This window comes from Neodiprion virginianus, chromosome 7, assembly GCF_021901495.1.
Source record: "Neodiprion virginianus isolate iyNeoVirg1 chromosome 7, iyNeoVirg1.1, whole genome shotgun sequence".
Taxonomy (NCBI): domain Eukaryota; kingdom Metazoa; phylum Arthropoda; class Insecta; order Hymenoptera; family Diprionidae; genus Neodiprion; species Neodiprion virginianus.
Window position 1 is genome coordinate 7098687 of NC_060883.1, and position 24856 is coordinate 7123542.

At 39.9% G+C, this 24856-nt stretch overlaps 2 protein-coding genes across 5 annotated transcripts in view; both read right to left on the minus strand.

Annotated features, from left to right (window-relative positions):
* LOC124308573 (mediator of RNA polymerase II transcription subunit 27-like) lies at window positions 1-4309 on the minus strand. Of its 3 annotated transcripts, XR_006909026.1 has the most exons (6): window positions 3849-4309; window positions 3437-3706; window positions 3056-3356; window positions 2668-2970; window positions 2421-2566; window positions 1-2075 (listed from the first exon to the last, which is right to left on the minus strand). XR_006909026.1 is itself a non-coding variant. In XM_046771392.1 (5 exons), the coding sequence occupies exons 1-4, from the start codon at window positions 4019-4021 to the stop codon at window positions 2833-2835; spliced, it is 882 nt and encodes a 293-aa protein (XP_046627348.1). In that variant the 5' UTR covers window positions 4022-4309; the 3' UTR covers window positions 1-2075; window positions 2790-2832. The 3 variants fall into 3 exon arrangements, 1 of the variants encoding a protein (XP_046627348.1); XR_006909025.1 differs by lacking the exon at window positions 2421-2566; XM_046771392.1 differs by lacking the exon at window positions 2421-2566 and having other exon boundaries at window positions 2790-2970.
* A 9991-nt stretch (window positions 4310-14300) lies between these two features.
* Window positions 14301-24856, minus strand: part of LOC124308852 (protein eva-1 homolog C-like) — a 77037-nt gene continuing 66481 nt past the window's right edge. For both annotated transcript variants that reach the window (XM_046772002.1, XM_046772004.1), the window contains 3 exons: window positions 22238-22447; window positions 16914-17154; window positions 14301-16261 (listed from right to left, as the gene is read on the minus strand). In XM_046772002.1, the coding sequence (XP_046627958.1) occupies window positions 16090-16261; window positions 16914-17154; window positions 22238-22447 (623 nt within the window). In that variant the 3' untranslated portion in view covers window positions 14301-16089. The remainder of the gene's footprint in view (window positions 16262-16913; window positions 17155-22237; window positions 22448-24856) is intronic.

Consider the following 24856-nt stretch of genomic DNA (forward strand, 5'->3'; position numbering starts at 1 on the left):
CAACAATTGTGACTAATAATAAGTACATTGCACTTTTATTATCAATACAACAATTTTCATCTTCACAAAAAAACAAAATGTCAACTGTATATGTATACAAATGCATTTATCACAGTCTACTATTTCGACATTATCATTCCTCGTACACTTTGAGGCTTTTACATTCACTAAGTTAAAGACTCCTTGGCTAAAAAATATATATTAATCATTCACTATAAATCTGACAAGGCAGTATACCTCAATTTATAAATATATATAACATTGTAATAAATTTTATAGGCATTTTTATCACAGAAATTTGCATACATTCGCAGACTAGTTTTATTTCTTCATGGAACGCGTGACCTAAATTTCTTCAACAATTTGACCGAAAAATTGCTCTGATTTGAAAATTGATGTATAATATAAAAAACACGTTATTTTCTCTCAAAAGTTATCAAAGTGCTACTTATGAGGAAGAATTCTATTATCGTGTTAATTAAATATGAATTTAATGAAAGACGATTTTTCAAATCGTTTATTCGCATCTCGTGAAATGCTACTTGAATAATTTCATTATCAGTGCTGCGCACCATATAAACGTAATTGAAAAAAAAAGAACTTCTAATTATAAGCTGTCCAAAACATACAGAATCAGTGAGAAAAGCAATAAAGCTATTGAACTGAGAATATGCTAAAGTAGGTTTCCTCGCATTGTGGTACTATCAGACTTTACGATACTATATTATTAACAATAATTTAAGTTAAGACTGAAGTTATAATTCCGGACAGAGTAAAGCTAGCATATCCATTTTTTAAATGTTATAAGCTTATGAACTCAATACGATAACTGGTAAAATAGAAGCAATTTTTTTGACTCAGAACTATAAATGCGCGTTAAGTACACAGGCGTTATTGTTAGTAAACATGTAGTAATAACCGACGAGATTAATCTGGCAAGTGTGTAAACTTTTCGAATAGTTTTTACGGTTTCTACCATGATTCCAAGTTCATAGTATATGGTACAGCCAGAGTATAATAACGAGAACAATTCTACGAATTTCAAAAGTATTTTACGACACGCTGAATTATATGTATCGATGAATATAAAATACAGCATTTCATATATTTTATTTTAAAAAGGGTAGCTAATTTGCAGAAAATGTTTTGAATGAATAAATAAAATCACGGTAAGCTCATTTGACGCAAAGTAGATAGAGCCTTACAAAGTTGGGACCCAGAGTCCATCGAGCAAGTGATTACAGTAACAATGAGTAAAATAAGTTCATTACCACACAAATAAAAAACAAAAATGAAAAAAACAATGACTTGCGCCCTCGTTAAAGCGCCAATGTTCCAATTATGGATGTGTACAGTTCTGTGGAGATAACAATTACACCATAATTATAATTACATTATAACGATACTCATTATGATTATGATTGTCATTATACATAGAATTAATTACGATATGGTGATATTAAGAATGATATACAGATTTAGAATAAAGATAAATCAACTGCACACCTGTTATATACCGAATAAAAATGAATAATTATCCCATGAAAAGTACAGTTTTGTTGCGAAAATTGGAAAAAATTAATAAATGATGTTGCGATCAAACTAGCAAGTATGGAAATTCATAATAATATCGATAATACGGGTCCAGTGGTCAGAACTCAAAAGATGGTTTCACCAAAACGAAAAAATATCTGTAGATCACTTACAACCGGAGTTTACGTCCGTGGGACGTTGGACGCAGTATTTCGATTGAAATAAACATCCACAGATGAAAAAAGCAGGTATAAATTGCAATTTGTTCAATTAAATAACGCTTTCGCACATTTTCAGTCGTTATAGAGCTCAGTGATTGAAACTCATGCTAGTAGCAATTAAACACAATAATATACAATTAGCGTATTATAAATAAAGAAAAAGGAAAAAAGAACCTACTTACATAAACTTGTAGAATCAATTATTTACAGTGCGTAATGACCTAATCTAACGGAGACTTTTGCAGCTCCCTATCAGTTTGTAGATAAATCTCTTTTTAGTATCACAAAATGGTTTGCCCCTTTGGTGTTTCTTGATCAGCTCTGCAAACACACATAAACATAAACACAGGTATTGATATTTTAAGCGAAGTTGACAAAACAAAGGACAATTGTACAGATCAAATGACAAAAGTTGGATTCTTATCGGCAATGGGCGAGTTACACGGTTCAAACACTAGCGACAGAATGTTTTTTGTTTATCATCGAATAAACCGATTGAAAGTACTTATGCCATTCTCAAGCTGTCGATACTGATATTATTAATCAATTGTTAAATGACGAAAAGCTTTTATTTGATCATTCAGGTCGTTAGAAGCTTTATTGGTAACAATTGAAGTATTGTAGTAATTGCTGACATATGTATTCCTTCATTTATTCTATACATACCAGGTATATTTAGCAAATATACGAAATACCGTATTGTTCCGAATATTCGCCGAGGTTTTTCGTCGTTGACAGCACCCTCCAAACGGACTATGCAAACTCGTCTTACGTCATAGTTAAGAAAAACACTCTTCAGAATTGGGGGTCGTCTTATGCTCGGAACAATACGGTAAATAATAGAACACTCAATTACGACCATGCATAATTTATATAAGGTCAATGCGATGATTGGTTGCTTAGAAAAACTTACCATTCGTCGAAATTTGATTCCAATCATTCTTTATTTCTGCGATTCATTGAATAAGAACGATTGAAGAGAAGTCGCGCCTTTTTGTTAATACAAACTGAGAAGACCAAGTTGTGTGTACATACTTTTCTAGTTTATTGCCAGTCGTAATAAGTTACGGGATTTCAATTACGAGGCTCTGCACTCTTGATGATAAGGCTCCAAGGTGTCAAAATCTCGCCAAGTAGGCGGCAGGAAGTTGTGAAGATACAATCCGCATCGTTTGCAAGGTACACTGAACAGGTTAGTGAAGCTGTGGACCCAGTCCTGGAGAATATGCAAAGATTTCATCAAGTTTTCTCGGAGGATGCATTATTCCGTCGCCCAAAACAAAACGAATAATTAAACGAACCATGAACGATATAACAGAGCATTCAGGTGAAGTGGGTGAATCATACTGAAGCATAGCCGCGTATGCATTCTCTGTAAGTTTTTTGAACACCTCGTGTCGCGATTCTGTCCACAAATCCGTCGACTCTCCGTACCCTTTTATGACCACGCTCTCTATCAACAACCCCTTGCATGCAATCACTGCTTTCAAAATGTGACCAAGAGTGACGTGGAGCACGGCATTGGAGGAGAGCTGTCGTGAAATGGTTATCGTCATGTCGTCGTACAGTCTGTCTATTGTCAGTATGACAGAGTCGACTTGCCTGTTGATATCATTTGTTAAAAAAGCTTGCCGTCGATTCCACGTGTCACAATTTATGACAGCAAGTACTGGAGTACTTACTCCGGAGGAACGTTATGACTGGCCGTTCGCAATCTTTTTTTCACTGGTCTGCCCGCAGTTAGGTACGAACGCGTCATTGAGTTCTGAGTAAGTAGTGTTTGGGCGACGTCGCTTTTCTCCTGAACATCCTTTATCCATCTATAAGTGTTTACCAATGTGTCGTGGAACGCTTGTCCTTCCTGTGTCGTGTGCTGGCCCAGGTACATCATACTTGGAAGATCGAACGGTTCCGGAGTTGGTTCCAGAGTGTTCACCGCCTGTTCTACATCTCTGCAAACATTCAGTCAGTAATTCATTTTTCCAGACATGAAAGATTGATCGATCGATAGAAACTTCAGAAGCGTGAAAATTTAAACAATCACAGGCATGTAGTAATTATTATCTGATGAAGTGTGAGTAATGTGTAATTTACCTTACACGGCTAGCAATAGTACTTAGAAATTCCTGGAGGTCCCGAGGAAAATTTGTCATCGAGTTATCTTCACCACCATCGACTCCCTGGCCGCTTCCCACAATATTAAAAAGCTGCCGGACACTTATTCGCAGTAATCTGATCGCGGTTAACGCAGTTTGCAATTCCGCCATGGCTTATTTTAACGTTGAAAAATTTATTATGTTCTCAAATTAATCATTACTTTGATTAATAGTATCCTATACAAACATCAAAAGTACTTCTGACACTCGGTGATATATTTAAGGTTACTATCAACAAAGTTAGTCGGTTATAATTCAAATGATGCGACGACATTCGAGATTCGATATACGTTACGATATGCGATAGTCGATACTCGAACATCGAAGCTCGACATGGATGGCGTCAAGTCCATGGAGACTACAGAAAGAAACTTCTCTGGAGACTGGAGGTAAGGAGGCGGAACGCAATGCTGGCAAAATGGACTGTGAAAGTGATGAACGATTCGCGGATTTTACCCGCCTGGCAGTGCTACCAAAACCGATTCTCACGTATGCATCTTATAGGCCAGCCCCCTGACACACGCTGCTAAAAGTGGTTCGCAAAATGTCCCTCGATTCTGCCGCCAATCCGCACCACTAGTGGCGCTAGTAGTTGTCTGACAAACTTGCGCGCCATCAGCGAAGGCAGTGAGCGTGTCAGAAGTCTACTAGTGCTACGTAGAGGAAATAAAAAACGGGGACAAAACGCGTACAATTTTTTAGTATACGAGAAGTGGTGAGTGTCAGGGGGCTGGTCTCCATGTTACAACGTAAAGTTATCTGTATATGAGTATCAAAAAGATAGGTTAGGGTTCCGCCAAATAATAATAATAAGCTTATGAATAACTCGTAGCGCCGCTCTTGTGGCCATAAGTTGTACTTTTGTTTTGGACGTGAACTGACCACCCCCCACTACGTTCATTGCAAGGCCTGTATGTAAGGCCGTGTTTGTGTATATGAGGTGGCCGTCGGGTTTTGATTTAGTAGTAGCATCAGCGTTCTTGAGGTTACGGGACGTTATATTTTAAGCGTAGTTTTACTTCTAGAATATGCTGCAACTTTACTATGGAATATTACAACAATGGATTAATTTGTTTAACTAGGATACAATAGCGTTTGCTTTTGGTTATTATTTTAGACGAGTAATATTCTATATGCTTCATTAAAGTAGAATAGTGATTGATTATGGAATATAATTGTGGTTTATTAAGTATCGATCTCTGATACTAGGATCACGTTGCTGAAATTACCTCGAACTATTTGTATGGTTTATCTTTAATGGAATTAATTGAATAAAATCTCGAATAATTAATTATCTTAAGATACGCTTGCATATACTATGTTCTGTAATATTTATCATGTGGGTAGTATTCCTTAGCTAGGGTAGGTCGACTTATGAGCAGTGCCGGTTTTAGCACAACTAGCGCCCCGGTTCAAGATTATGTGGCGCCCCTTTCCAAAATGGGAAATTGGCAGCTTGCTGTTTGATCCGTTCGGGCGGATTCAAATTAATGGAACCCATGTGAGAATTTTTAACACTTTCCTTCAGCTTTACCCAGAGCTAACGAATTCGACGTAGAAAGTTTTGAACCTCCTTTTTTACCCCTTTCAAGGCTTAATACTGTACACTTTCAGCACTGCTTCATCTCTTTTATCTAATTATCACCATGCGGACTGCACCAGGCAGTGGCACCCCCATAGATTTAGCGACATGGGTGATCGCCCGACCGCGCCCTACGCGAACATCGGCGATGATTGCACCTCTTTGCAGGACATAACTTAAACTATACTAATAAACTGCAAATATAACTATCTTACATAACATTTTTCATATTCGACTGAAACTAATGTACATAGCAATTGTCTTTCTAGATATTGTTTTGCACTTTAATATTATTTGGCAACTTGTTATACTACAATACACTGACGACAAAACACTTGTACTGAAAGTCAGGTATATTGAATAAACCGAAACTAAAACTTTGGGTCTCGTTGTTTTTTTTCCTCACCTCTTTGTGAATCTAGTGGAGTTTTTCGGGCGTCTACTTTCATCCGTTGCTCGCAGCAACTGGACTGTGTGGGACCAGATTCTCTCGCAACCTTGCGTGAATGAACAGCCGAAGATGGCGGAATTGAGCAATTTTGAAGATCTCGCAAAATTAAAAGAAATAAAATACAATGGATTGACAATAATTCCACAATCCACTATCCATTTGGTGAATCGAATAATAGGTAGGACAATCTAAGGAATTTCAGCGTACAACCGCTTCTGGTAGCAAAAGCGCATATGAGCCGAGGTGCTCCTCTGAAAATAGGGAAACTTTGATTAACTGCATGTGATATCGTCGCTGTGTGACTAAAGGCATGCCTGCTTGATTCTGAGAGCATGTGATCGATGATTTTGCCGCCACTTTCTCTTAGAACTAAGCAAATCGGACGAATTTCAGCGAAAATTACTCCTGGTATCAGGAGCGCAGGAGAACCGAGAAGCTCTTCTAAAAACAGGGACACATCGATTAACTGCATGTGATGTCGACGCTGTGTGACTGAAGGTATGCCTGCTTAATTGAGAGAGGATGTGATCGCTAATTTCCCCGCTACTTTCTCGTATATCTGAGCGAATCGGACGAATTTCAGCGAAAATTACTCCTGGTATCAGAAGCGCAGAAGAACCGAGGAGCTCTTCTGAAAATAGGGACAGATTGATTGATTGATTGACTGCATGTGATGTCGACGCTGTGTAACTGAAGGCATGCCTGCTTGATTGAGAGAGCATGTGATCGATAATTTCCCCGCTACTTTCTCGTATAACTGAGCAAATCGGATAAATTTCAGCGAAAATTACTCCTGGTATCAGGAGCACAGGAGAACCGAGGAGCTCTTCTGAAAATAGGGACACATTGATTGATTGATTGACTGCATGTGATGTCGACGCTGTGTGACTGAAGGCATGCCTGCTTGATTGAGAGAGCATGTGATCGCTAATTTTCCCGCCACTTTCTCTTAGAACCGAGCAAATCGGACGAATCGCAGCGAAAATTACTCCTGGTATCAGGAGCGCAGAAGAACCGAGGAGCTCTTCTGAAAATAGGGACACATTGATTGATTGATTGACTGCATTTGATGTCGACGCTGTGTAACTGAAGGCATGCCTGCTTGATTGAGAGAGCATGTGATCGATAATTTCCCCGCTACTTTCTCGTATAACTGAGCAAATCGGATGAATTTCAGCGAAAATTACTCCTGGTATCAGGAGCGCAGGAGAACCGAGGAGCTCTTTTGAAAATAGGGACACATTGATTGATTGATTGACTGCATGTGATGTCGACGCTGTGTGACTGAAGGCATGCCTGCTTGATTAAAACAGCATGTGATTGCTAATTTCCCCGCCACTTTCTCGTATAACTGAGCAAATCGGATGAATTTCAGCAAAAATTACTCCTGGTATCAGGAGCGCAGAAGAACCGAGGAGCTCTTCTGAGAATAGGGACACATTGAATGATTGATTGACTGCATTTGATGTCGACGCTGTGTAACTGAAGGCATGCCTGCTTGATTGAGAGAGCATGTGATCGATAATTTCCCCGCTACTTTCTCGTATAACTGAGCAAATCGGATGAATTTCAGCGAAAATTACTCCTGGTATCAGGAGCGCAGGAGAACCGAGGAGCTCTTTTGAAAATAGGGACACATTGATTGATTGATTGACTGCATGTGATGTCGACGCTGTGTGACTGAAGGCATGCCTGCTTGATTAAAACAGCATGTGATTGCTAATTTCCCCGCCACTTTCTCGTATAACTGAGCAAATCGGATGAATTTCAGCAAAAATTACTCCTGGTATCAGGAGCGCAGAAGAACCGAGGAGCTCTTCTGAGAATAGGGACACATTGATTGATTGATTGACTGCATTTGATGTCGACGCTGTGTAACTGAAGGCATGCCTGCTTGATTGAGAGAGCATGAAATCGATAATTTCCCCGCCACTTTCTCGTATAACTAAGCAAATCGGACGAATTTCAGCGAAAATTACTCCTGGTATCAGGAGCGCAGGAGAACCGAGAAGCTCTTCTAAAAACAGGGACACATCGATTAACTGCATGTGATGTCGACGCTGTGTGACTGAAGGTATGCCTGCTTAATTGAGAGAGGATGTGATCGCTAATTTCCCCGCTACTTTCTCGTATATCTGAGCGAATCGGACGAATTTCAGCGAAAATTACTCCTGGTATCAGAAGCGCAGAAGAACCGAGGAGCTCTTCTGAAAATAGGGACAGATTGATTGATTGATTGACTGCATGTGATGTCGACGCTGTGTAACTGAAGGCATGCCTGCTTGATTGAGAGAGCATGTGATCGATAATTTCCCCGCTACTTTCTCGTATAACTGAGCAAATCGGATAAATTTCAGCGAAAATTACTCCTGGTATCAGGAGCACAGGAGAACCGAGGAGCTCTTCTGAAAATAGGGACACATTGATTGATTGATTGACTGCATGTGATGTCGACGCTGTGTGACTGAAGGCATGCCTGCTTGATTGAGAGAGCATGTGATCGCTAATTTTCCCGCCACTTTCTCTTAGAACCGAGCAAATCGGACGAATCGCAGCGAAAATTACTCCTGGTATCAGGAGCGCAGAAGAACCGAGGAGCTCTTCTGAAAATAGGGACACATTGATTGATTGATTGACTGCATTTGATGTCGACGCTGTGTAACTGAAGGCATGCCTGCTTGATTGAGAGAGTATGTGATCGATAATTTCCCCGCTACTTTCTCGTATAACTGAGCAAATCGGATGAATTTCAGCGAAAATTACTCCTGGTATCAGGAGCGCAGAAGAACCGAGGAGCTCTTTTGAAAATAGGGACACATTGATTGATTGATTGACTGCATGTGATGTCGACGCTGTGTGACTGAAGGCATGCCTGCTTGATTAAAACAGCATGTGATTGCTAATTTCCCCGCCACTTTCTCGTATAACTGAGCAAATCGGATGAATTTCAGCAAAAATTACTCCTGGTATCAGGAGCGCAGAAGAACCGAGGAGCTCTTCTGAGAATAGGGACACATTGATTGATTGATTGACTGCATTTGATGTCGACGCTGTGTAACTGAAGGCATGCCTGCTTGATTGAGAGAGCATGAAATCGATAATTTCCCCGCCACTTTCTCGTATAACTGAGCAAATCGGATGAATTTCAGCAAAAATTACTCCTGGTATCAGGAGCGCAGAAGAACCGAGGAGCTCTTCTGAAAATAGGGACACATTGATTGATTGATTGACTGCATTTGATGTCGACGCTGTGTAACTGAAGGCATGCCTGCTTGATTGAGAGAGCATGTGATCGATAATTTCCCCGCTACTTTCTCGTATAACTGAGCAAATCGGATGAATTTCAGCGAAAATTACTCCTGGTATCAGGAGCGCAGGAGAACCGAGGAGCTCTTTTGAAAATAGGGACACATTGATTGATTGATTGACTGCATGTGATGTCGACGCTGTGTGACTAAAGGCATGCCTGCTTGATTCTGAGAGCATGTGATCGATGACTTTGCCGCCACTTTCTCTTAGAACTAAGCAAATCGGACGGATTTCAGCGAAAATTACTCCTGGTATCAGGAGCGCAGGAGAACCGAGAAGCTCTTCTAAAAACAGGGACACATCGATTAACTGCATGTGATGTCGACGCTGTGTGACTGAAGGTATGCCTGCTTAATTGAGAGAGGATGTGATCGCTAATTTCCCCGCTACTTTCTCGTATATCTGAGCGAATCGGACGAATTTCAGCGAAAATTACTCCTGGTATCAGAAGCGCAGAAGAACCGAGGAGCTCTTCTGAAAATAGGGACAGATTGATTGATTGATTGACTGCATGTGATGTCGACGCTGTGTAACTGAAGGCATGCCTGCTTGATTGAGAGAGCATGTGATCGATAATTTCCCCGCTACTTTCTCGTATAACTGAGCAAATCGGATAAATTTCAGCGAAAATTACTCCTGGTATCAGGAGCACAGGAGAACCGAGGAGCTCTTTTGAAAATAGGGACACATTGATTGATTGATTGACTGCATGTGATGTCGACGCTGTGTGACTGAAGGCATGCCTGCTTGATTGAGAGAGCATGTGATCGCTAATTTTCCCGCCACTTTCTCTTAGAACCGAGCAAATCGGACGAATCGCAGCGAAAATTACTCCTGGTATCAGGAGCGCAGAAGAACCGAGGAGCTCTTCTGAAAATAGGGACACATTGATTGATTGATTGACTGCATTTGATGTCGACGCTGTGTAACTGAAGGCATGCCTGCTTGATTGAGAGAGCATGTGATCGATAATTTCCCCGCTACTTTCTCGTATAACTGAGCAAATCGGATGAATTTCAGCGAAAATTACTCCTGGTATCAGGAGCGCAGGAGAACCGAGGAGCTCTTTTGAAAATAGGGACACATTGATTGATTGATTGACTGCATGTGATGTCGACGCTGTGTGACTGAAGGCATGCCTGCTTGATTAAAACAGCATGTGATTGCTAATTTCCCCGCCACTTTCTCGTATAACTGAGCAAATCGGATGAATTTCAGCAAAAATTACTCCTGGTATCAGGAGCGCAGAAGAACCGAGGAGCTCTTCTGAGAATAGGGACACATTGATTGATTGATTGACTGCATTTGATGTCGACGCTGTGTAACTGAAGGCATGCCTGCTTGATTGAGAGAGCATGTGATCGATAATTTCCCCGCTACTTTCTCGTATAACTGAGCAAATCGGATGAATTTCAGCGAAAATTACTCCTGGTATCAGGAGCGCAGGAGAACCGAGGAGCTCTTTTGAAAATAGGGACACATTGATTGATTGATTGACTGCATGTGATGTCGACGCTGTGTGACTGAAGGCATGCCTGCTTGATTAAAACAGCATGTGATTGCTAATTTCCCCGCCACTTTCTCGTATAACTGAGCAAATCGGATGAATTTCAGCAAAAATTACTCCTGGTATCAGGAGCGCAGAAGAACCGAGGAGCTCTTCTGAGAATAGGGACACATTGATTGATTGATTGACTGCATTTGATGTCGACGCTGTGTAACTGAAGGCATGCCTGCTTGATTGAGAGAGCATGAAATCGATAATTTCCCCGCCACTTTCTCGTATAACTAAGCAAATCGGACGAATTTCAGCGAAAATTACTCCTGGTATCAGGAGCGCAGGAGAACCGAGAAGCTCTTCTGAAAACAGGGACACATCGATTAACTGCATGTGATGTCGACGCTGTGTGACTGAAGGTATGCCTGCTTAATTGAGAGAGGATGTGATCGCTAATTTCCCCGCTACTTTCTCGTATATCCGAGCGAATCGGACGAATTTCAGCGAAAATTACTCCTGGTATCAGGAGCCCAGAAAAACCGAGGAGCTCTTCTGAAAATAGGGACACATTGATTGATTGATTGACTGCATGTGATGTCGACGCTGTGTAACTGAAGGCATGCCTGCTTGATTGAGAGAGCATGTGATCGATAATTTCCCCGCTACTTTCTCGTATAACTGAGCAAATCGGATAAATTTCAGCGAAAATTACTCCTGGTATCAGGAGCGCAGGAGAACCGAGGAGCTCTTCTGAAAACAGGGACACATCGATTAACTGCATGTGATGTCGACGCTGTGTAACTGAAGGCATGCCTGCTTGATTGAGAGAGCATGAAATCGATAATTTCCCCGCCACTTTCTCGTATAACTAAGCAAATCGGACGAATTTCAGCGAAAATTACTTCTGGTATCAGGAGCGCAGGAGAACCGAGAAGCTCTTCTGAAAACAGGGACACATCGATTAACTGCATGTGATGTCGACGCTGTGTGACTGAAGGTATGCCTGCTTAAATGAGAGAGGATGTGATCGCTAATTTCCCCGCTACTTTCTCGTATATCTGAGCGAATCGGACGAATTTCAGCGAAAATTACTCCTGGTATCAGGAGCGCAGAAAAACCGAGGAGCTCTTCTGAAAATAGGGACACATTGATTGATTGATTGACTGCATGTGATATCGACGCTGTGTGACTGAAGGCATGCCTGCTTGATTAAGAGGGCATGTGATCGCTGATTTGCCCGCCATTTTCTCTTAGACCTAAGCAAATCGGAGAAATTTCAGCGAAAATGACTCCTGGTATCAGGAGCACAGCAGAGCCGAGGAGCTCTTCTAAGAACAGGGACACATTGATTGATTGATTGACTGCATGTGATGTCGACGCTGTGTGACTGAAGGCATGCCTGCTTGATTAAAACAGCATGTGATTGCTAATTTCCCCGCCACTTTCTCGTATAACTGAGCAAATCGAACGAATTTCAGCGAAAATTACTCCTGGTATCCGGAGCGCAGGAGAACCGAGGAGCTCTACTGAAAACAAGGACACATTGATTGATTGATTGACTGCATGTGATGTCGACGCTGTGTGACTGAAGGCATGCCTGCTCGATTAAAACAGCATGTGATCGCTAATTTTCCCGCTACTTTCTCGTATAACTGAGCAAATCGGATGAATTTTAGCAAAAATTACTCCTGGTATCAGGAGCGCAGGAGAACCGAGGAGCTTTTCTAAAAATAGGGACACATTGATTGATTGATTGACTGCATGTGATGTCGACGATGTGTGACTGAAAGTGTGCCTGCTTGATTGAGAGAGCATGTGATTGCTAATTTCCCCGCCACTTTCTCGTATAACTGAGCAAATCGAACGAATTTCAGCGAAAATTACTCCTGGTATCCGGAGCGCAGGAGAACCGAGGAGCTCTTTTGAAAACAGGGACACATCGATTGACTGCATGTGATGTCGACGCTGTGTGACTGAAGGCATGCCTGCTCGATTAAAACAGCATGTGATCGCTAATTTTCCCGCTACTTTCTCGTATAACTGAGCAAATCGGATGAATTTTAGCAAAAATTACTCCTGGTATCAGGAGCGCAGGAGAACCGAGGAGCTTTTCTAAAAATAGGGACACATTGATTGATTGATTGACTGCATGTGATGTCGACGATGTGTGACTGAAAGTGTGCCTGCTTGATTGAGAGAGCATGTGATTGCTAATTTCCCCGCCACTTTCTCGTATAACTGAGCAAATCGAACGAATTTCAGCGAAAATTACTCCTGGTATCCGGAGCGCAGGAGAACCGAGGAGCTCTTTTGAAAACAGGGACACATCGATTGACTGCATGTGATGTCGACGCTGTGTGACTGAAGGCATGCCTGCTAGCTCAAGAGGGCATGAGATCGCTAATTTTCGTGCCACCTCTTATTGGAACTGAGCAAATCGGAGAAATTTCAGGGAAAATGACTCCTGGTATCAGGAGCACAGGAGAGCCGAGGAGCTCTTCTAAAAACAGGGACACATTGATTGATTGATTGACTGCATGTGATATCGACGCTGTGTGACTGAAGGCATGCCTGCTTGATTAAGAGGGCATGTGATCGCTGATTTGCCCGCCATTTTCTCTTAGACCTAAGCAAATCGGAGAAATTTCAGCGAAAATGACTCCTGGTATCAGGAGCACAGGAGAGCCGAGGAGCTCTTCTAAGAACAGGGACACATTGATTGATTGATTGACTGCATGTGATGTCGACGCTGTGTGACTGAAGGCATGCCTGCTTGATTGAGAGAGCATGTGATCGATAATTTCCCCGCCACTTTCTCTTAGAACTAAGCAAATCGGACGAATTTCAGCGAAAATTACTCCTGGTATCAGGAGCGCAGGAGAACCGAGAAGCTCTTCTGAAAACAGGGACACATTGATTGACTGCATGTGATGTCGACACTGTGTGACTGAAGGCATGCTTGCTTGCTTGAGAGGGCATGTGATCGCTCAATTTTGTGCCTCTTTTTAAAATCAGGGAAATCGGAGAAATTTCAGCGAAAAATTGCTCCTGGTATCAGGAGAATATTTGAGCAGAACGCACAAGCTGGTCAAGATTAATTTATTCACTGGCATGCAACACGTATATATCAGTTTCGCACAATCAGCAAGAAAAAGTGGTCAGCTTCTGCTATTTCACTAGAATGTCTGTCGAAATAGACAATAACACTTCCCAATTCTCATCAGAAAGACTAATATTTCTAAGTTCGAGTTTTGAAATGTTAACTCACGACAAAAGCCTATGATGGACTGACTTTCTGTTTGTTTTCCTTGGTAATTTCCTAAGCGATGATTCATTTGCCTTGAATTTTTGCGATATAAATTTGCACATACTCACTCTTATTCAGGTGGGAAATAATACTAATGACTGCTGCATGTTAAAATCTTTGGAAATGAAAGTTTCTTTGTTTTGTTTTTGAAACATAGTTATAGGATTTATTGATTATACAGCATAAAGATGTTACACAACAAACAAAGGTATAATATATTATGTACAGATAGTTCACAAACAATAATTTAGAATATTATATATTTCACTGTCAACATGGTTCGTAAAGTACATTTATAAACATAATAATCAAAGGTGTATATCCAAGACTTGGAGAATGACAGTAATTTTGACATCGAAGTAATAAAAATTCCATAGAATTTCATGAAATTTTCAGTAGACAGTATTTATAATACCCTACATTCGCCAAGCTTGAAGAATTTTACAGTCACATATACCTGTATTTACAATTATTCGGTGGAAATTTACTGTGCAAAAGTACAAAATTGCGAGAATTACAGTCTGAAGGACGACAGTTTGGATCAGCCAAACTTTCACTTTAGAAACTCTAAATGCTGAGCAGATCTAGTCAGATCTCCATGAATCAATTATCATAAAGCCAGTTGAAGAACTCGTAAATTTTGTAAGATTCCGTTAAACATCAAGTTGACTTATAACGTAACTGATGTTGATAGAGTTGAATTTTGGTTAAGAAACAGCCAATAAGCCTCCAAAAAATTTGGTCAGATCACAAAAATCAACTACCACAGTCCTATCATCTGAAACTTGAGAGATAACACTATTCAATCATTTCTCGAACAAAAAAGGCGTGTCAGTCGCAAAATTTGTATAAACCACAGGACTTACTGTGTCGATAAATAAAAGTCTCCACAACTTGCTACCTCTTACATTAAAAAAGTATGATCAATGACATGAACAGTCATAATAATGTGTAACTGATTTTCCATGCGAAAATACTTTATCGTTGTTGTAAAACCTTCTCGGCAGGTTTTCGACTAGAATGTTCTTTTTCAACATACTATTTCATAAATGAAAGAATACTCGATGATCCCGGAATCATTCAGACATTATTCATAACTAAAGATCATATTTTGAAACCGAATTTGAAGAGCTGTAGAGGGTTCCAGCTGTAAAAAAAATCGGCGAGTATTGCAAACGGGTTTTTAAGAGCTTTAACAAAATTAGAGTTATTTAAAAATGAAAAAAGATTAATATCATCGTACAGAATTTTATCGTACCTATAATGTCACTGAAACGCAATTATCAGATTGCCAAATATGCTGTACAACTTCCAGTTCGGATTGACATGCGTTTTTGTGTGGTGGCTGGTACACTTTTCGAAATCATAACCAATAATTCCGATTCCAATTCCCGTTCATATCAAACTATAGTATATTGTGGTAACAGGGAGGCAAAATCGGTCATTTCGGGGCGAGCGTAAGTTTGCAATACGAGTTGTAGGCGAACCGAAGACGATAATACGCAAATACGCGATGCGAAAAAAACCGTTGCCTTCTTGTTGCACACCATTCTTTATATAACAAGAGTATGTTCCGCGTTCTTCACTAAACACGAAAACGCATGCGCTCAGTACAAAAAAGACCACTTTTAACTCCAAGAACTTAAAAGTGGTCTTTTCAGTACTCCGCGCACGCGCATTCGCAGAGCAACTCGACCGGCATGGAAACGAGTACTTTGAGTACGGAAAACAGACATGGAAAAACGCGTAAAACATGTTCGCGTTATATAAAAACATTTCAAATTTCAATATAGTCCGTTCCGAATCGTGGAGATTGATCAATGCACTTTTAGAAACAGTACATCCTCGTGCACGATTTCGGTTGACCAATGACGTCAGACGACCTGGCCTTTGGCCTTGGTTTGTTGTTCTCGGGGCTCCCGATTCCAGCCGAGTGGCGGCCGTCTTCCAAATGACAACGAGTACTGCCCAGAGTCGATGGTGATGGCGAGGCGGTCACGCGAAAATCGGATTGGCGACCACCGCCCTGACGTCACGCAGGACAACAGAGGTTCTGACCATTCCGGAGGGAAGCTCCGACCAGGTCATTCGTCGTCACCAGAGACGTCTCCATGAGTCCCCGATGCGTTGTCGAAACAGGTCGCAGCGGGTACCGATTTTCCGCCGCAGTAAACGTCATGGTGTCTTCTACGACGTGAGGCACGCTTTACATGTAAAATGAAGAAAATTTTGTTATAACACACGGTAAAAAATATCACAGAATATAATAGTATAACTTATTTTTCGATTGTATCGCTTTTAGATTCATCAAAATTGTGTGCATGAAATTTAAATCTGTAGCGAAAACCGAAGAGTGTTACAACACAGCTGTACATTTTTCCATCCCTCAACTTTCAAGTGCTTTGTGTGGTCGTGAGCGGTTATTTTAACTCAGTCTTATCTTTATATCTAAAAGACATCTTTGTGCCCAAAAAATTGTCTGTGATGAGGCGCTTGTATGACGTATACGTTTAATTGCATGTAATTAGGAGCTTCGGTTCTGTACGTCAAGTTGTCTCTAATAAAGCGAAATTACCATGTGTAAGATTGTCATTCTTTCTCTGCTACCTATCCCCTTACAAAGTAAATCGACAGCTACGGAAATATGGCATAATTTTTCTGTCTCATAACCACAAGTTCTGAATCATTCATCGCTGAAACAACTGCTACAGGAGCAGTTCCAGCTCACTGGCGAGGACTTTACACGCGCTACCTAACGATAACTCGGTGGGTCTGTATTACCGATATTTGTTCACCTTAGTGTTAGGCAATCCCACATACTGCAGACTATACTTGAGAACACCCGTGATAGCCTACCTTTTTTTCTTCGTTATCGAAAGCGTCGTCGTTGTCAGGTCGACCTCAGCCTCGATCGCGGCCAAGTCGGCGGGGAATTTTGTCCTCGGCGGTGTGTCGGGGGTGAGGGGACGGCCGGAGTTCAACTGCTGAACGACAACCCTCGCCAGAACAGCACTCAGCGTCAGCAGAACGCCCGAGCAGAGGCCAACCCAGACGTAGAACATGCCTTCGTCTTTCGAGCCCTCGAAACCCGCACCCTCTGTAAATGTAACCGGCAAAACATGCCTCACTTTTCATCAATGCTTTCGCCGTTGCCGTCAAATTCTCGAGTGTAAAAATGGTGAACGCGGAAATTTTTTCTGGTCGCAATCGGAATTGTTACATTTATAATAGGGAGATGATTCTTTGGTCTGTCTTTACCAGCATCGTAAAGCCACACTGCTTTATTTTGACTTTATTAGCAAAGCCAGCCACGCGTCGGTGATGCAAAAAATTGATCCAGTTACTGTTGAAAAATTAATGGAGTCACTGGTTAAAATGAGTACACTTTTCGCGATCGGTAAAAACTGGCTATCTAGTATTCCATGAAACATGATACTCTTTTCCATCAAAGTTTTACCGTGTTTCCTGAGAAACTTTCCGAGCATTTACTTACGCAAATAAGCATGAATAGCGTCAGATGAGTTTGATCTTAAAAATAAACGAGAATTTTTAATATATTCCACAGAAATGAATGAATCCTACCGGTATGTACGTGAAAAGAATTTCAGTACCACTGATAAACGTGTCAGAGCAGATCAGAATGCAGCTGTTGAAAGATGCAAATAAATCGCGAGGGATTTGAAAAAGATGTGGGGAACGCATCGAGGAAACTCAGGAATTCTCTGTGCATTTTACTGAGCACTTTACAGAGACGTCCGGAAAGATATTCCGCAGAGTTATGTGGTGAAATCTACGGCGAAAATTTTTACCAGATAGCTAGATATGGTACACAGTGCTCTGCAGATGGGATCATAGCAGCTGCTGTTATCGAGACTTAGTCCTTTTATTGCAAACAGAAAAATTCAGTCGAATCAAGACAACGTGAAATTGAATTGTGCTAATAGAGCGTATTTACTCGATTCGAGAATTAATTTTGCTCGAATATCCAATGACGTCGATTCATAAAATGCTAGGAGCTTTCCATGATCCGAAATTAGTTCCTCCGGGACATGTTTCAAAGAACATGGTTTATTTTTATCGTCAGAGAAAAAAAATATCGTCGCGTTACAATGGAAGTTATGCCAAGTATAATCACATGATAAAATAATGTAATATATTATAACCTTACGTATATTTGATCGCATGTTTAAGTAATTCTCAATTCTAAATTCGTCTGCATAGCTTTCGAATTTTTTCATTTAAACAACAGGATTACAGGGAGTTCATAGTTAAGTTTCCTTTCTCTCTCAAAACTCTAAATTTTTTATCGCATAGCCACGGCTGAAGGTGAAAAATTTGCCAAATTTCACATTATATTCAGGCAATACGTGGATATAGTAAAGAAATTAACCTGCACGAACTGTCAAAAATCCTGTATGTTATTCGATTAAAGAAATTCTACTGTAAAATTGAGAGCATGAGGTTTTGTCTGAAGTTTATTTTTCTTCTCTTTTCTCTTAATATTCACCTCCAGATATAATAAACACTGAAAAGTATGACGATCATATTGAACCGAGTTTATAATTAAATGATCAAACGAACTTACCTGTGAAGTTCGATCATAATTGTATTTTCTGCCCCGTCCTCTAGATCATCAGGTAGATGTTCAAAGCATCTTACGACAATGCTTGTGAGAACACAAACGTACACGTATGTTTTTGAAATTCTATTTTATAAATATACCTTATAATTAATTAGAATAATTTTTATTGACTCTAAACGTTGTGATGGGAAGATGTTGTCGCCCGAATTTCTATCTTCCACTTTATATTATTACGGTTATTTATTTATTTAGTTCGTCACGAGAAGTCTCATCAATAATTTATCTCAAGATAAATTGGTGATTTGTTTAAGATGTTTTCTTTTAAGTTTTGTGAATTTCTGAAATCTTTAGCTGATTACATCCTGGTCTTTAGTTATCTGGAAGACTTTTCCTTTTAGATGAACTAAAGTTGCCAGAATCTCTCTGATCAACTTTTACAACAGAGGTGGAACGACTTAAATCGAATAATGAATTCAAATAAACTTTTCCAGTGCACTTGATGATACCAGCGATACGAAAGTCGTAAATAACTTTATTTATTATTCACAAAACAACTCTCAATTCCTACAACATTTTTTACCGAATGACTTCTCCTTTTTCACCACAATCCCGTGAAAAGAGCGTTGCTTATTAAACTTGAAGTTATTTTCTATCAATCAAACATTTACAAATACCTCTGAATTAACTTAGAACTAATTTACAAACTATAAACCAACGAACAAGCCCTTCCTACACAAACTTTGGGCATGAAAAAAAAAATCAAGCAGAAAGTACTACTTAGGCAAATGAACACGCTTCTGGAACTGGTTTATTATAAAACTTGGTAAAGCCAACTGATTTTTTAGTCCAACTAATAAATTTTCTAAATTGAGGATCTTTCTACAAGCGGCAAAAGTGAACGCATGCCTTGTTCTATGTGCCTCAAAGATGTTCGTGTCTAAACCACTTCTGCCTAATACAGTTTTCACCCATCTGCTGAGGGTTTGTGATGTTATCATTTCATTACGCGGTCTCCTTGTGGTAATGGATAATCTTTTGATAGTACCATGGATATTCTTAGTCTTTGCGGTGTAAGTTTTTAATACGAATGCTATAAAAACGTTGGAGTTTTCGTGAAAATTTGTCAGTTTTAGTACTGGTTGGACCTTGTTAAGACTGGATAACGATCTCATATTTCCCGCAAATGCGTTTTAGGCCATTTTCGTCCCGCTTTCGAGGTAAAAAAAAGTTAACTTTATGGTTGAGTCGGGAATAAAGGTAATTTCTTGTTGGTATCCGGCTTTTTATAGTCAGGTTTGTTATTTTTCACACTCCAAGAAATTTCTTCCAGAGATTTTGCCGAGCTTACCTGTTCTCCCAAATTATTACCGAATAAAAACTTTCCAATCGGAGCCCCTGTCATTGTTTCCTTATCTGACGTATCGACACTAGAGCTTACGAATCACCTTCGTGTTTCCGAATCAATATGACGTAAATCTGACATCGATAAGAGTGGGATTACGCGGAGCTCAGTATTTCTTAACTAACTCCGATTTCAAATCGGGGGAAAGTTCTTTTGTTGGAATCATTTCCCATCTGCAGGCAGTATCCGGATGAATTTCCTTGCTTCAAATTTTTTCCTCTATAATCTTGCTGCCTAGTATGTTCAATATGTTTTTACATATTTTTGACAGAGGTTGTTTTGAATTAGAACAACATCCGATTCTCTGCATGTCGTTGATTCGGATCTGCCTCGTCGTGAAGTTGATCCGAATCGGTCTCGTCCTGAGGAGTGTAACGACGCATCTTCGTAACCCGTTACGTAAATTCTTATCTGCGAGGATCTGATTTTCCAGAACTCCTCTGAGAATTGATCGGCTTCGTTGAACAACTCGTGACTAATCTATCCAAGAACTCGTCTAGGAGGAAGCCGTAGGGAAGAATCAACTTGTCATCTAACCTGGGTAGAACTCGTCTGTAGAAAATCTGGTCTGTGATCGTTGATTTGATTCAAATTTCAACTTACAATCATTCTTTGAGTAGATGCTATCTTATCTGTGCCGATGATGTCGATGATGTCTGTGCTTCGTTTTACGTAACCATTTTTCTTACTTTTCAAGTCGCTTCAAAAGTTACCAAAGTTGGTGATCCTCCCTTTTACTAGCTTCTGATTTCGATTCTTCTGAATCACTATCGCGAATTCGATTTCGCGACATGATCAGTATCATTTTGAACGTATTCTTTCAATTCTCACGAATTCGTGGCGTATAGCTATTACATTACTATCCGTTATTATAATAATTTTAAAAATGATTGTACGTAGCCCATGAGATGGGAAACTACCTGGTGATCTAGTGGACGGGGTGGAAAATCTTAATATATATAAATCTCGTGTCACGATGTTTGTCCTCAATGGACTCCTAAACCACTTAACCGATTATAAGAAAATACGCACACCATGTGCAGTTCGATCCAACTTGAGAGATAGGATAGTTTAAATCTCAAATTATAGTCGCAATTTTAATTTATTGCTAATTATTTGTCTGTTATTATTCGACAGTCACAATTATCTGTTAACTCCAAATGATTCTAACAGATGTCGATACCTTTCGACTGGGTTGAGTAAGTAATCAATAGATGGCGCTGCTATGGTAAATCTACGAACGTGTCATATAAGCTACACTAACAACCCATCCCGGCTTCGCACGGGCATATAATAATATAATAAAAGAAAATACACAATGTTTACAGTGAGTTTCTAGAAAAATAACATTTATATTATTACTTAATATTATTATATGCCCGTGCGAAGCCGGGATGGGCTGCTAGTGTAATTATATAATTGAACATCGCGGATAATCTACAGGTATTTGCGAAAAGAAACTGTAACAGCTTGTCGAAGATTGTGAATTTATTCAACGTTAAACGACTTTTCCACGGGGCGGGATTGATATTCCTGATCTTAAAAGTTAGAAAGCGTCTGAATCCGAATTTTTTGGCGGTGAAACTTGAAGTGAAAGCTTCGAATGGTCCGTAATCCGATGCTCAAAGTTCCGAAGGTGCAAAAATGAGAAGATTTGAAACATCTGAAGCATCAAAATTCCGAATAATCGAAAATTTTTAGTACCGTGAATTTCTGGCATGGTGAAATTTTTTCACCACTCTGATTTTTCTTTGTTTTGGATTTTGGATATTTTTACGTTCGGAATCCTGATCACTCTGATTTTCACTTTTTCTGAATTTTTACACCCACTCGTTCAATAAACTAGGCCGCGTGAGCATATTTCAATATCTGAAACTTTACTCCATCGAAACTTTATTCGTCGGATTTTTGCTCTATCGGCACGTTACTTTTCGGAACTTTGCTCTATCGTAGCTTGAATTTTCGGCATCTTGCATTTCGAAACTTTGTTTCGCAAAAGTGTGATTTCTTCGCGTGAAATTTCCTCATGAAATAATTCGGAATCAGGCGGTTTCGAAACTTTTCAAATTCGCAACTTCAACCCCGCCCCTTTTCCACGTGAAAGCTATGAGCTTTCGGCCGTCACGTTGCGACCATTCACCGCGAAAAAATTGTCAAACGATTCGCGTCCCTGCAAAACGTTGATTTCCCACTCACCCTTGGTCAGGGGTGGCCGAGGCTGCGGAGTCCGCGACGTCGAGTTGACGGTGTCGGAAAGCGGTCCGACCAGATTCGGGCTGGGACTGAAGGCGGCTTTGAAGTCTGCCTTGTCGAACCCCTCCTCGAGGACATCCGGCTCCTGGAGGTTTTCGTCCTCGTCGGGCAGCAGAGGCATTTCGTATTCCTCGGCGAGGACCTTTCTGGGAACTGCGTTGGAAAATTAGAGGGTACGAGGCGAGCTGAATTTTACGGCCAACTCGATTTCCGCGTCAGTCAAAATCAGGGAAAGTCGGCGTTTCAATTTACACGGTATGTACCCGGTAATCAAAGGCTCGCGGCATCGCGACCGCGGACGTAAGCTCGGACGGAAGCTCGCGGACGTCCCGAGCCCCGAGAGATTCGTACTCGGCTTCAGGTTCGGTATCGTAGCATCGAACCGCAACCGCAACCCAATCAAACCGAAATCCCGCGTCTACCGCTGATTTATGCGGGAACAGTCATCACCGCTCCATTCCCGCCCGGGCTCATTTCGTTATGTTGGCCTTGTGTGCTCATCGGTTATCCTAACTCGATCGGTTTATACCCGATATTACCCCGGATTTATAGTCCGGTACAGGGTTCGAAGTCGTTCGTGATCGATTAATGCATAGATGCGGTAGTTGCGGTTCGTCGAATCACTGTTTCGATAGTAAATTAGCTGTCCATTCCTACTTATCTCCGATTCAATCGATATGCCTTATTCGATGAATCCGAAGGCAATGAAATTTGGGGTGAAATTTCTCGAATCACCTTCGAAAATTAATTCATTCGGCCAACACCAAAATTGGACGATATATATATATTTTTTTTTTGAAGTTATACTTCTTTAGGCGCGTTATGAAAAACTGATGAGAGTGAAATTTCAAGATGCGCGCGCATCACTGTAACACAAAATTAACAGGATGAAGTTGCCCACTCAACCGAATTCATTAAATCTCGAAAAAAAGCTAATGTTGGTACGTTTGTCGCCTCTGATCACTGTTTTCATATTTATTTATAATATTTATCCACATGGTTTTAGTTTTTACAGTCACAACACGTGTTTTATTTTCATACAAGTGCGAATTCTATATGTGGCAATAAAATATATTCAGTAGTGATTTAAATTGAATATTTGGATTAATATTATTTACTATTTGTGAATATTAGTGAAAAAATTGTGCTAAAATACTTTTTCAAGTGCTCCAATATAATCGAGGTTAGTTATCCGTATGTATTATTTATTGATATAAATTAAAATATCATTATTTAATATAATTAATACTAAATATTATTAAATTATCAATGTTGAATACTTATTATTGGTTTTTTAATATTTACAAAATAAAGAAATAAATTTAATAGAACATTTAATAAAAAGTTCGTGACAAAAATTTAATAGATTATTTAAATATAATGCAAGACATCCGTTATTTGTTTTATTGTTTTTTATTACATACTTATTTTCTTTATCATTGTGTGACAGAAGATTTTGACATGTTGTGTATTTTTTAATGATGCCAAAGAAGTATAACTTTTCACGCGCGTACATAAGTACACGCACCCATTTTTTTTTGCTTCCCTGGGACCGATTTTGATACGTGATACGTTGAACATAATTATCGCCTTTGCCCGTTGATTTGGGAGATTTGTTGTTCAAAATGCGGATCAGCAGCGATATTGGAGAGATTAAATTTAATGTTTATTTTTCGTCTGAAAAGGTAGCGACCTATATAAATAACTATACGTAGGAATGTATAGAAATTTCGTTAGAAAGGTGGAGAAAATCTCTCAGATACACCGGCCTCCTTATTCTTGTTTTGTTTCCGGTATTCCGCACCTATAGCTACGGTTCAAACTCGGCTACAGCGTTTATTCCATCGGCCATTAGGTATTCGGGTCGTAGACTGGGAATTGTATAAAGCTTTAAAACCGATACACGTCGATACGCCCGAATAAAGAACAAAGCCGTAAAGGACTTCGGCATGAGCACGTGACGTGTGCAAATTTCTTTGGAACGATCGGAAGAACGTTGGAGCCTGGAACGAAATAAGTTGGGGTCGAAACTATCCATTTTTTTTTTATCATTTTATGGACAGAAGCGAAAGTTTCGATTTTTACGGTGAAAGAGCAATGCTTTGACATAATTTTAGTAAATTCCAGACGTCGGATAATTAATGACGAAGAATGAAGAAAATGAATTAACTTGCTCGATAAAGAACACACTATTAAGTGCTTTCAAGCTTCATCGAAACATTTGATAACAGTTCGCCTGACCTTGCTTTGAATTGTGTATTAGGAATAACGAAACAGAAAAAAGGGAATTGAATATTCTTGGACTAGTAAAATAAAATTAAAAATAATCACACCTGAAAATGTCTGCTGAGAATGATCTTCTAACGTTAAACTAACCTGTAGAATGTTTACGTAATTGTTTATTTTGCCACAGGGGGCTTTGTACAGAAATTCTGCCAAGAATCTAACAAGAATATTTGCATTCCAAATATGACTATGATGAACTTCTGTTCCAATTCAATTCCCGATTATCCAAATTCGAGTTGTGTCAATTATTCAGGCCCTCATTACGGACCTGCAAAA